Genomic DNA, 13,577 nt, shown 5'->3' on the forward strand with positions numbered 1-13,577 from the left:
AAATATGTATAATATACACATTCTATATATATTTTGGCTAGCAAATTCAAGTAATTTTGGTCGGCCAATTAATTTTATATTTTTTCCTTAAAATAGTAATGACCCAACCCAGCCTGACCCAATACTCATATACATAAGTTAAAATAATACTAAAAGTAAATTCATCCCCATAAGAAACTTAGTTCAGAATGCATGAGATTCTCACAAAAAAAAAAGGAAATAAAAGATATAATTAGAGAGCACTTGAAATAAAAATGCTATCGATTTGAATAAAAATCTTGAAAAGAAAAATAAAAGATGGTGTATTATGTTTTGAAGGATTTACTATTCACTTTTAGTATTGTTTTAGTTTTTATATATGAGTATTGGGTCGGGTGGGCCAGGTCGGCTTGGCTCGTCCTTATTTTAATTTGATTATTATTTATTAGACTGAAAATAAGAAAATAAAAAATCACAAAATAAGAAAATACTACTGAAAAATTATATTTTCCAATCACTATGATTTTTGTGTGAGTTAGTAAAAGTTTTATAATTTTTGTGTGAGAAAACATAGTTATATGACTTTAGTGAAAAAAATCATAGTTATATGATCATTTGTAAAATTTACCCGATGTAAGCGATAAGATTATGCGGTGGGTAAAAGAATAAAAGCCACGTAGAATAACAACTTTTAAAAGACAAATACCCTCAACTTGGGTTATATTGACCTTAAGCTGACAGGTCGAAACCTGATCTTTTCTATTTTATAGAAAAGAAATATATAAACACACAACCAAGAATGTTTAAGTCCAAGTCAAACCACTTTCAAATGGAGTATAAATTTTCACAAGTTCAATTTCTTATTGTAACCACACGTAAAAACGAAACAACCTAAAAGTGGCGCCTGAGTACTAATCAGAAATCCATTAGCGACAATAAATTCATTCTCAAAATTTGAACCCGAAACTTCTGATTAAGAATATGAAGTACTATCTACCACCCCATCACAATTTTGGTGATAATGTACTTTGTAATTGCTATATACCAGCACAACTTTCTTTTAACTTCTTTTTTTTTTTTAACCCACACGCATATGCTTTTACCACTAGAGCAAAGCTCACAGGAAAAATTGAAATTCTTCCTTCTCAATTAGTGAGTGCAAAAAGATGATGCTATTTATCAGGATTTATTTTTTTCAAGTAATACTTGTATACATTTATATTACTTTCACACACCTCTCTAAGACTTTGTAACGTACGATCAGTTCGTTGAATATAAGATTAATAATATCTAAGTTTTGAGGGGAACGGAGAACTCACTCAAGAAGTACTAAACACAATTACAAAATGAAAGGGTAAGTTTTGCACCATTTGAAATTATCTTCTTTTTCTGAATTTCAACCATGTTTTGTCTTCACGATTGGAACAGTCTACAGCTAGCACACAACAATCCATGATTAACATGCTACGATAAGCAAATAGACAGTTTTACTTCAACTAAAATAGGCTTTTGAAGATGCACCAAAATAATTTGAATAAGGATTGAAGATGTAACCATTTTTCCTATTATACATTGAGTCCCGTTAGCAACTATCTATGCAAATAACCAAAAAAAAAAAGAAGAGAGATGATCTTTGTTCCATCAGCAGAAGGTTTAAATTTTGAGAAAATAATTCTCACGCCAACAATCTGGAGAAGAAGAGCATACAAAGCTATACACATTGGGAAATTTCTAGTCTCACTTCTAGCATCGGTTCCTTTTCAGGTACCTTTGTTTGCATTCTTGCTCAATTTTTATATCACCACTCGTCATCAAGACTGGCACGATGAAAACACAGAACTGTGCAGACAAATATGAAGAACGACACAAATTCAATGAACATTGCTCCTGTCTGGATCAGATCAGCATGTCTGAGAATAATGGGGATGGCTATGCTTCCCACAGCTGATGCCCCTGTTAAGAATTTAGCAGCATCCATCCAGCTGCAAAGACCAGGAAAAGAAGGTGTGATAATGAGAAGGATTTAGTGGGAGTCACAAAACAAAAGATAAGCAGAAACAAGAAAGGAGGTCGTCATAAAGTAAAACATAAAATCATAGAAACTCAAACTTCCACAGGACCCAAGATAATAGCCACCAGCAACTACAACAACTAAACCTCAGTACCAAACAAGTTGGGATTGGCTATATGAATCCTCGCAAACTATTACTCCATTTAAACTCATCTCATGCCAATATTATAAAAATGCAAATTAAAATAGTAGAAGTTCTCTATATTTTCAATATGTAAAAATCTCTGAAAGGATAAACTACTCCTAAAAGGCATAGAACCTGATGTTTGGCTATAAATGTATAGTTTTAGTGCATAACTTACCTTACATTTTAGTGCTTTAATGATTAATTGTGCGATGTTTGAGCTTAATTAAGGTGTTTTTATGTGTAGGATCATTGGAATACATAAAGGAATGAAAGTTGCACAAAAAAATGTTGAAGACACAAGAAAAGAGCACGAACAGGAGAAAATCGGAATAAGGCAAGGGTACCGCGCCCCAGACCAGGCCTCACCTGGTCTAAAGCCTGCTCAACCGCGCCCCAGACCATGCCTCAGTTGCTCTCAAGCATGGTCCCCCAATCCGCGAATAAATTGGTTTCTACTCAATTTTGGACTTGGAGACTCCCACCATAGCCTATAAATACATCCTAAACGTGATTATTAAGGAGGTTGGATGTTTTTTAGAGGAATTTTTGACGAAGGAAAAGCACAGAGCCGTCATGGAGGCCGGGTTTCATCTTTTCTTCCACCAAACTTAGTAATATTTTATGTTTCTTGGGATGATTTGTTGTTTGGCTACCATGTTTATGTGGAGCTAAACTTCACGTTCTAGGGTTGTGGTTCTTTCATGATTACTGTTATTCGAATATTGATTTTGATTTCTTAGTTTATCGTATTGATTTATTTATTCAATCATGTGCTCAATTATTTGATTGTTTGATCACCAATTAAATACTATCTACGAATCTAGAGTTCTCGAAAGTGGAAATTCTAGATTGCACATAGGCTTGAGTAGAGCAAGTTCTTGAACCCCGGCATCGGGGAACGGATTCGCGGTTAGGATAGGCATATGATAATTGTCTTGCTTGGTTATTATACGGGAATTGTAAATGCATTCTTGTTGATTCTAATTCTATAGACATATAGGTGCTAGATTAGCTTGAATAGGTGAATAAAAGATCGACATATTCTTATGAGCAATATTAACCATGTTAACGAATAAACCAGATAAATTAATTAGTTACTTCAATTGAAAAATACAATAGGATTGTTACTCTTCCTTCGTTCAGAGTTCACAATTTATTTTTCTTTATTTTAATTAGTTTAGAATCAAATACTTCTAGGCTTACTTCTTGTTTAGATAATTAGGATAGTCAAATTTAGTTAATAGTTAATCACAAGTCCTCGGGGTTCGACATCCGACTTTTAGTCACTTTATTACTTGACAACCGCATATACTTGCATGTGTGTTTGGCCGCAACAGAACCCACAATAAAAATCTATTATGTTTAAAACATATTCTCAACTAATAGGCATCTCCTATATCGATTTTTTCCCTTCATTGTGTCTATCTTTCGCTAAGTTCGCAATGTATCTGTGAGAATGCACGGGAGAACAATCTTATTGATATTTGATACTCAATACAATACAAGAGGTCCTTATTTATAGATATACTCTACAAGGACATATTACTCTTATTTCAATGTGGGACAAGACTACATTATATACATATCTGTAAACTAACACTCTCCCTCAAACCGGTGCATACAAATCATATGTACCGAGCTTGTTACATATATAACCAATACGAGAACCAGTGAGGGACTTGGTGAAAATATCTGCAAGCTGATCATTCGACCTCACAAACTTTGTAGCAATCTCTCCTGAAAGTATCTTTTCTCTGACAAAGTGACAATCAATCTCAATATGTTTAGTTCTCTCATGGAACACCGAATTCGATACAATATGAAGGGCAGCTTGATTATCGCACACAAGTTCCATCTGACTGATTTCACCAAATTTAAACTCCTTGAGAAATTGTTTGGTCCAGACTAGCTCACATGTTGCCATAGCCATTGCTTAATATTCTGCTTCTGCACTAGACCGAGCAACTACATTCTGTTTCTTGCTCTTAAAAGATACCAAATTTACTCCCACTAAAACACAATATCCAGACGTAAAACGTCTATTAGAAGGTGATCCTGCCGAATCAGCATCTGAGCATCCAACGATCTGCTCATGACCTCGATCCTCAAACAGTAACCCTTTGCTTGGAGCCGATTTTATATACCGAATAATGCGGACAATTGCATCCAATGACTATCATATGGAGAATTCATAAAGTGACTTACAACACTCACAGGATAAGAAATGTCAGGTCTAGTCACTGTGAGATAATTTAATTTACCAACCAGCCGCTTATAGCTTGTAGGATCGCTAAGCGGCTCCCCCTGTCCTGGCAGAAGTTTATAATTCGGATCTATCGGAATGTCAACAGGTCTGCAGCGTATCATCCATGTCTCCTCAAGAATGTCTAAGGCATATTTTCTTTGAGAAATAACAATACCTGAACTAGATTGAGCAACCTCAATACCTAGAAAGTACTTCAATCTACCTAGATCCTTAGTTTGGAAGTGCTGGAAGAGATGTTGCTTCAGATTGGTAATACCATCCCAATCATTGCCAGTAATAACAATATCATCAACATAGACTACCAGATAAACACAGAGACTTGAAGCAGAGTGCCGATAAAACACAGAGTGATCAGCTTCACTACGAGTCATGCCAAACTCCTGGATAACCGTGTTGAACTTACCAAACCAAGCTCGAGCAGACTGTTTTAGACCATAAAGTGACTGACGCAAGCGACATACAAGGTCACGAGACTCCCCCTGAGCAACAAAACCAGGTGGTTGCACCATATAAACCTCATCCTCAAGATCAACGTGAAGAAAGGCATTCTTAATGTCCAGCTGATAGAGAGGCCAATGACGAACCGTAGCCATGGATAGAAAAAGGCGGACTGATGCGACTTTAGCCACGGGAGAGAAGGTATCACTGTAATTGAGCCTAAATATCTAAGTATATCCTTTGGCAACAAGACGGGCCTTAAGTCGATCAACCTGGCCATCGGGACCAACTTTGAATGCATAAACCCAACGACAACCAACAATAGATTTACCTGAAGGAAGGGGAACAAGCTCTGAAGTACCACTTGTTTGTAAAGCAAACATCTCGTCACTCATAGCATGTCGCCATCCTGGATGAAACAACGCTTCACCTGTAGACTTAGGGATGGAAATTGAGGACAAAGAAGATATAAAAGCATAATGGGAAGATGACAAACGATGATAACTTAAACCGACATAATGGGGATTAGGATTAAGTGTGGTTTGTATACCTTTCCGAAGTGCAATCGGTGTACTAAGGAGAGACAAGTCCGCAGTAGGAGCAGGGTCAGGTGCAGGACGAGAACCAGTTGGGCCTGATGTAGATCGCGGACGACGGTGCTAAGTCAAGAGTGGTGTTCATGTGGCTGGGAATCTAGGAGGAACAACACTAAACTCCTCAACGGTTGGTATAGGTGAAACTTCTGTGGTCGAAGGTGGAGGAGCTATAGTAAACTCTTCAAAGGTATGTATAGGAAAGACCTCAGATATATCATGGTGGTCAGCAGAGGTAAAGAAAGGTTTAGACTCAAAAAATGTGACGTCAGCTGACATAAGGTACCTACAAAGATCGGGGGAATAACAACGATATCCCTTATGAACACGAGAATAACCAAGGAAGACAGCATGAGGAGCTAACTTATTTTTCCCAGAGGCTAAGTTATGAACAAAACACGTGCTCCCAAAAACACGAGGTGGAAGAGAGTATAAGGGTGACTGGGGAAACAATATTGAATGCGGAATCTGATCCTTGATAGGAGATGAAGGCATCCGATTAATCAAATAACAAGGTGTGAGAACTGCATCGCCCCAAAAACGCAACGGAACACGAGATTCAATTAGAAGTGTGCGAGCAGTCTCAATAAGATGTCTATTCTCTCTCTGCAACCCCATTTTGCTGAGGGGTATAAGGACAAGATGTCTGATGAATAATTCCTTGAGAAGTCATAAACTGCTGAAACTGAGAAGATAAATATTCTAAGGCATTATCACTGCGAAAAGTGCGAATAAAAACACCAAATTGGTTTTTGATTTCAGCACAGAAACTCTGGAATATAGAAAATAACTCAGGACGATCTTTCATTAAGAAAAGCCAAGTACATCTTGAATAATCATCAATAAAACTAACAATAAAACGAAATCCCCAGGTTGAACTGACTCTACTAGGACCCCATATATCATAATGAACTAAGGAGAAAACATACTCTGCATGACTCTCAACACTACGCAGAAAGGAGGCTCGGGTATGTTTCCCAAGCTAACACGACTCACAATCTAATGTAGACAAACTAGCTAAACTAGACACCACCTTCTGAAGTTTGGATAAACTCGGACGTCCTAAACGTCTGTGGATTAGGTCTGGAGGATCTGTAACTAGACATGTCGTGGAAGGACTGAGTGAGTTAAGGTAGTAAAGGCCTTCTGATTCACGTCATGTACCAATTGTCTGTCCCGTACTGCGGTCCTGCATAATAAAAGAATCGTCAATAAAATATATATCACAATGGAGGGCACGAGTCAAACGACTAACAGATACAAGACTAAAAGGACAGCCAGGGACATAAAGAATGGAATCAAGGGTGATAGAAGACAAGGGATTAGCTTGTCCAACTCCTTTTGCCTTAGTTTGACATCCATTGGCTAAAGTAACAGTGGGAAGAGACTGTGAATATACAATATTCGCCAAAAGTGATATATTACAGAGATGTGATCAGAAGCGCCCGAATCCATGACCCATGGTCCAAGAGTACTAGACTGGGAAACACAAGCAAAAGAATTACCAGCAACAGAAGTATCAGCTTGAGAATCGAGGCTACTTGTGGAGATGTCTGCTTACTTGTTCGATACTGAAGGAGCTCATTATATTCTTCTTTAGATAAAGAAAACCACTAGTTACCTTTAGTCTCGGTCTGAGCAATGTAAGCATTTTTGGGTGGACGACCATGTAAGGAATAACATATTTCACAAGTGCGTCCAAGTTTGTGACAATAAGAACACTTGGGTCTAGATCTTCCAAAACGAGCTCCTCCTCGTCTATTCTCCACTGTCTGGGATGCGAGAACAGAGGAATCAAGTATTTGTGATGAGATCACTGGGTGACTTGGTGGTGCAGCAAGGCGGAGTAATCGAGAGAATAATTCATCAATTGTGGGGACAGTCGGACTAGCCAAAATCTGGCCGCGTACTGAATCAAGATCATTAGGAAGTCCAATGAGGGTAAGAACTAGAAACATCTTTTGTCCCTGCTCTTGTTGTTTTTCAAGACTAGCAGAAACTGGCATCAATTTCTCAAATTCCTCCATGACTGTGTGTACTTGACCCAAGTAAGTAGACATATCTAATTCTTGCTTCTTTACGTTTGTCATCCGCGATATCACATCATAGAAGCGAGATATGTCATTAGTGTATAAAGTATGAGCCTTTGCCCAAACCAAATATCATGTCTGGAATGGACGAAACAAGGGCATCAACTTGGAATCAATAGATCGCCATAAGATGCTACATAACTGAGCATCGATCTTTGCCCAAAGCGCTATCGCTTTTTCATCTCATTCGCTAGACTGTTTCATTAGATGATCTTGAGCACCTTGACCTTTACACCACAACTCGACAGATGAAGCTCAAGCTAAGTAGTTTGAACTTCCCATTAAAGGTTCTGAGGTAATCATAACACTAGAGCTTCCAGAACTCATGTTTCTAGACCCAAAAAATCAAATCCCAAAGACATCGTTGCAAATTATTACCAAATAAGAGAAAGAATCAACTGTAATCCACTGAAACAGAGTAAGGAAGCACTGAGACAGAATAAGGGAATATTGTAGTCGTCAGAATCTTACTGTAATTGCCTGAAAAAACTCAAAATGGTCGGAATTTGTTGGGGATAGCACTGGTCGACTCGGGATTGTTGTGCGAGTAAGCTTTCCTAAAGGAAGTTCGTCGGAAAATAGTTGTAAGGGGTCTCACGCGCCCGGCGCGTGCACATATCTCGCCGGAAAATTTGGACTCTGCCTAGCGCGTGAGGGCGCGTGGCTATGAGTTTTCAGGTGGGATTTTCTGGGGTTTGGTCGCGGGACTACGGCGGACCTTGTGGTGGTGGTGGTTTGTTCACAACATTGATAAATAGTGACTTTGACGCAAACAGTCACTTAGGTCACTGAAAAATTGCACGGTGACTAAGTTATTTCTTCACGGATGTCGCTGGAATGACACACAGCGATCTTTTCTCACTGAAGCTCTAATACCATGTGAGAATGCACGAGAGAAAAATCTTATTGATATTAGATACCCAATACAATATAAGAGGTCCGTATTTATAGTTATACTCTACAAGGACATATTACTCTTATTCCAATGTGGGACAAGACTATATTATGTACATATCTGTAAACTAACAGTATCCACAAAGATTATAGATCATTCAGACAACTTACTTCTATGTGAGTTTAGGTCACATCATCTTCTTTTGACGTTTTTAGTCACCATGATCTCACACCTACCGACCAGTGTATCAGGAGGTCGACTAGGACATGACCAAACCAACTCAATGACCTTCTCTTATTTTGCTGACCAAACCATCTCAAGCAACCTTTTACTTCCATGTGTGCTACTTGAACCTTCTTGAGAATGTGATCATTTCTAATCTTGTCGAATATTGTATGACCACGCATCCATCTTGGCATCCACGTAACCATGATACTCATCTTGTGAATGTGTTTAATTTTAATTGCCCAACATTCACCCTCACATAGCATTGTCGGTCTTATAATTGTTTTATAGAACTTACCATTCACTTTGGCAGGTATCCTTCTATCACATAACACCCCAGTAGCACTTTTCTGCCACTCGTGTAGTGTCCCTAAGTCTATGCAATATCACTCTTTCCCGAGTTTCATCATTTGACTCATAAGTTTAATATAATAAAAGTTCGTACAACTTTGAATGTCTCCATTTCTTTATAATTGGGGATAAGGGTAATCTTTCTCCACTTATCGGACATCCTACCACTTCTTAGTACAACATGAAATAGCTTGGTAAGTCATTTTACTCCAACCTCTCCAAGACACTTTCAAACTATACGGCAATACCCTCTAGGGACCACAAGCGTTCTGATCTTCATATTTTTCACGGCATCATTCACCTATGTCGGCCTAATTCCAGGAGAGCTAATGTTTTTATCGTGCACATATGTTTGGAGATCTAGAATATTATATTTGTGATTCAAACATCTGATTCAATCTACTTAAAGCATCATGAATAAAACAAATAAAACAATTTACTTAGAGATTTACCATCTCACGCGACCTTTTCTCATTTTATCCTCAACTTATGCATACTTGAACCTTCTCACAAATTTGGTCATTTCTACTCTTGCCTAGTCTTGTATGACCGCATCTCAATCTTAGCATTCTTATTGTTGTGACATTCAACTCATTCAAATGCAAATAGACTCAACAAGTCACTATCCTTGTGGCATAATCTTTTCAAAAGTTTGCTTTCTTCAAGGCTCCTTAGCACCAGAAGAAAGCCATTTTTTCTAACAAAAGAATCTTATTAATCAATAAGATAGAAATTTTATTCATCAATTTCCTAACAAATTGAACTCAGGAAATGGCACTACACTTGAACGAGTAGTAAAAGAGAAAAATAAAGAACAAATTCACATGCCTTGCTTTTTTAAACTCCCTTGCTCATATGATGCATGTCATAACAATAGTTTCTTTCTCAAAATTCATCCTAATATCGGCCCCACCAATTACATGGTACTTCATTTTTGATAAATTGGATGGCTTTAATAGTTTAGAAGACACAATGATTAATTCTAAGAGCAACTCAACCTCTAGCAGAATTTATCCTATCATCTGTTGTAGCTAGGTTAAACCTTTTGCAATATTAAGGCCACAAGCAGTTGCACACTAGCGAACTAGAATCATACTACTCCCTTTGTTTCAATAGTGAACCTATTTCTATTTTGGTCTGTTTTAAAAAAAATGACCCCCTTCTAATTTTGAAAATTAATTAATTTAAACTTCTTATTTTCCCCTTAATGAGAAGCTTGTATAGTCACACAAATGTTAATGGCATATTTAAATCACAAGCTTCAAAAGTCTTATAACCAAATAAATGGTTTGGCATGTTTAAGATCACAAGTTCCAAAAGTCTATTTTTCCTTCTTAAACTCCGTGCCTAGTCAAATAGGTTCACAAGATTGAAACGGATGGAGTATCCTTTATGACTGCCTCATAACCTCATTCCATTTCATTTCATGCCATCTTCCAGCAGTCCAACATTAGGGTTAAAAAGCACTTTCCCCAATGAATAGGTTGCACCTCCTTTGCAAGTTTATTTTAGCAGAAGACTTAATCTTCCAATTCTTTACTACCTACCGTAGTTAGAAGGCCATTTTCAAAAAAAATCTCGAGTCACATGTTTTTTCTCCTCGTAAGACTGACAGATCATCCCTCAAAAGAGTACAACTGAGGCGGGATCTCAATTTTGAGTGGATACAGTTCATTTCAGACCAGATACGTCACATGTGCTCGTTATCCCGTATCACTAACCATTCGCTCCAATACGTAAATGTTTACCATACGAAAATTAACTGTATCAATGCAGCAGCACTAACATGAAGCAATTTTTGACAGAAAGACAATCTCCAAAAAATGAAGGGATTGGCCAAATTAGCAACCACCAAATCCTACTTATATAAACAGCGTCTCAAGTAACTCAATATAGCACGTCTAGTACAGCAATATTCATCTAATTAGTATGATATCACAAATCTTCCTCAAGAAAGAGGTGAATTGAGGGATTTTTTATTTTTTATTTTGAGTAAGGTAACAATTCTGCTATGAGTGAGGGATGTACGAGCATAAAATAAGAAGTCATATAGATCTCTCAGACTTTAAAGTGAACATGATCTAGAACATCCACTTAAGAGATGGGTGGAAAATACTAGAACAAACCATGACTAATTTGAGAGGATTGCAACTGACGGGGGCTGGCTAATGAGATACAGTAACCCCCCCCCCCCCAAAAAAAACCCTATATTCAATATCAAAAAGGCATAGTTTATTCTCAGTTTCCATAAGTAAAAAACGTAATTCCTATAGCAGTATGTAATAAAATCTAAGAGAGGAGATTCAAGAAGCTTTTGCACATTTTAAAAGTATCTTACCCCCCGCCATCTCGACTTATTAGGAACTGTGTGGACCCACCACCAAAGAATAAGCACGGCATGGGAACCAGAACATACATAAGAGCTGTGAAAACCAAGTAAACTTCTTAGTTAGCAAACAATTAGAGCTAACTCTGCTTACAAAAAGCAGAAATAAGACCACGGTAAGTAGCTCACACTTTGACAAACCTGATAATATTGGCCACCAGTTGTTGTATATAGCACAAGCCTACAAGAAACAATATGCAGCAAAAGCATGACAATTAACTCTCTTGATAAGACCAAACCAAATCCAAAGACACTGTTAACTTTAAAAAATAGATTAGATGCACAATAAATAAACAGAATAATCCTCTTGCACACACACACACACACATATACACACATATATTGGTAATGTGTGGTGGAGGGAAATCACCGGCATACAAGGGGTATAAAAAAAAGTAGATAAACTTACGCAACAATTGAACTTATAAAACTACACAAGCAAATACACTACATTCATTGGTACTTGCACAGACATTGGAAATACAGAGGCACACTCATCACGCAGGAAAATATTTATAAGGACCTACCAGGATCTGTAACAAGATGCTGGAAGAGAACATGAAGGCAAGCCCCGCAAGCCTGGATCAGACATTATATCAGAAAACAGTCGACCAGAAATATAGACCAAAGGCCAATATTAGTTTAATCACTTACACTTTATCGGAGAAGTGAACACCAGCAATTGAACCATAAAGATGACACAAATGACCAGAAGAAATCAAGTTAGTAATGGTATGAACATAATGAAATTCGACAAATTAAAAGTTACTGAAGCTACATGGAATTAAAAAATATGCTCAAAAAGCAATTATTTTAATGATACCATCATTTGCAAATAGAAAATCCAAAGAGAAAAATCAAGTAAACAAAGCAATGCCCCTCTAAATTCAGCATGGTGTAGCCTGATAGACCCAGTTTTACCTTGTAGCTTCAGGGACAGTAAAACGAGTAGACTAATTAATTAGAATGTTTTCAGCAAACAAGTAAACATGCTAACTTGCAAGTACACTAGTTAGTTTGGAATTGATTAACTACAAATGAGTATCAAGGTCTCAATAGAAGTCAGAGTAGAAGTAGTCATAGTCCACGATCCATAGCCACATGCAGGTTGTACAGACAAATGGCAGAAGCAGTCATCACACACTAGAGGATGAAACATATAACATCCAAATAGTGCAACTTTAAGTTCAGAAATTGTAAGTTTAATTTCAGCAGCAAATTGAAGACACACTTTGGATCATATCGTTAAGATGTGATGCTCTCATCTTGCTATGTCATTAGGCTTACCCAGGATAAAACCTGACATATTTTACCAGTTCTTTATCTTTTTCCTCTCTTCTCTATCACCATACTTCCCATTTCCGCCTTATTTTTTTCCTTTTTAAGTGCTGCTTTAACAGAGCAGAACTGTAGAAAGTAACATGAACAATGTGATAGAATAATTCTCCATTCTACATCTGCTTGAATGATACAATGCTACTTGGTCAAATTTTAGTGCAAAATGATTTCTGAAAAAAGACTCAAGACTTAAGCTTTGACTAAAAACAATTCAATTAAACATACTATAAGCTGCCAGTGAAGCCCAGAATTGAAGATATAATAAGAATTCTATTACCAGCAACAAGCAAAGATGGACAAAAAAAAAAGGAAACTTCTTGAACCATAAGCTCAAATGTTAATCAGAAGTATTTCAGCTGTAATAGAGTTATTAAATAATTCAAAAAAGTAGAATTGGGTCATTTTTATTCATCCAAAAAAGAACCCCACCAATTTTCTTATACAACAACTAGAAACAAACACTGAATAATAAAACTAAAGAGAAAAAATGAATAAATCAATTATAGGTTTATTGCTAATTGAGAACTGAAATTGGCGAGTAAGAAATTGTACCTTCAATGGTCATCGCCATTTATGGCAAATCTTAAAGGGGCAAAAGAGGAAGGAAATCTGATTTTCTTCAACTGAAACAATGGGAAGACCTCGCACTCAAATTTGGGCTTGTAAATTTGGCTGCAAATTTATTTATTAAGGAGATCCTCACTCAAATTTGGGCTTGTAAATTTGGCTGCAAATTTATTTATTAAGGAGATCCTCCCACTTTATTGTTTTGTCGCTTTGTGCTCGAATGTATGAAAGTTCATTTAAAGGCCCCAAAT

At 37.1% G+C, this 13,577-nt stretch overlaps 1 protein-coding gene across 1 annotated transcript; it reads right to left on the reverse strand.

Annotated features, from left to right (window-relative positions):
- Positions 1-1,495: 1,495 nt before the first annotated feature.
- On the reverse strand, positions 1,496-13,577 carry LOC104086197 (vacuolar protein sorting-associated protein 55 homolog). The gene is made up of 5 exons (XM_018767334.3): positions 12,076-13,577; positions 11,949-12,000; positions 11,563-11,602; positions 11,374-11,458; positions 1,496-1,961 (listed from the first exon to the last, which is right to left on the reverse strand). Exons 2-5 carry the CDS (start codon positions 11,979-11,981, stop codon positions 1,778-1,780), a joined length of 342 nt encoding a protein of 113 aa, XP_018622850.1. The 5' UTR covers positions 11,982-12,000; positions 12,076-13,577; the 3' UTR covers positions 1,496-1,777.

The sequence above is a fragment of the Nicotiana tomentosiformis genome, chromosome 7, assembly GCF_000390325.3.
Source record: "Nicotiana tomentosiformis chromosome 7, ASM39032v3, whole genome shotgun sequence".
Classification (NCBI taxonomy): domain Eukaryota; kingdom Viridiplantae; phylum Streptophyta; class Magnoliopsida; order Solanales; family Solanaceae; genus Nicotiana; species Nicotiana tomentosiformis.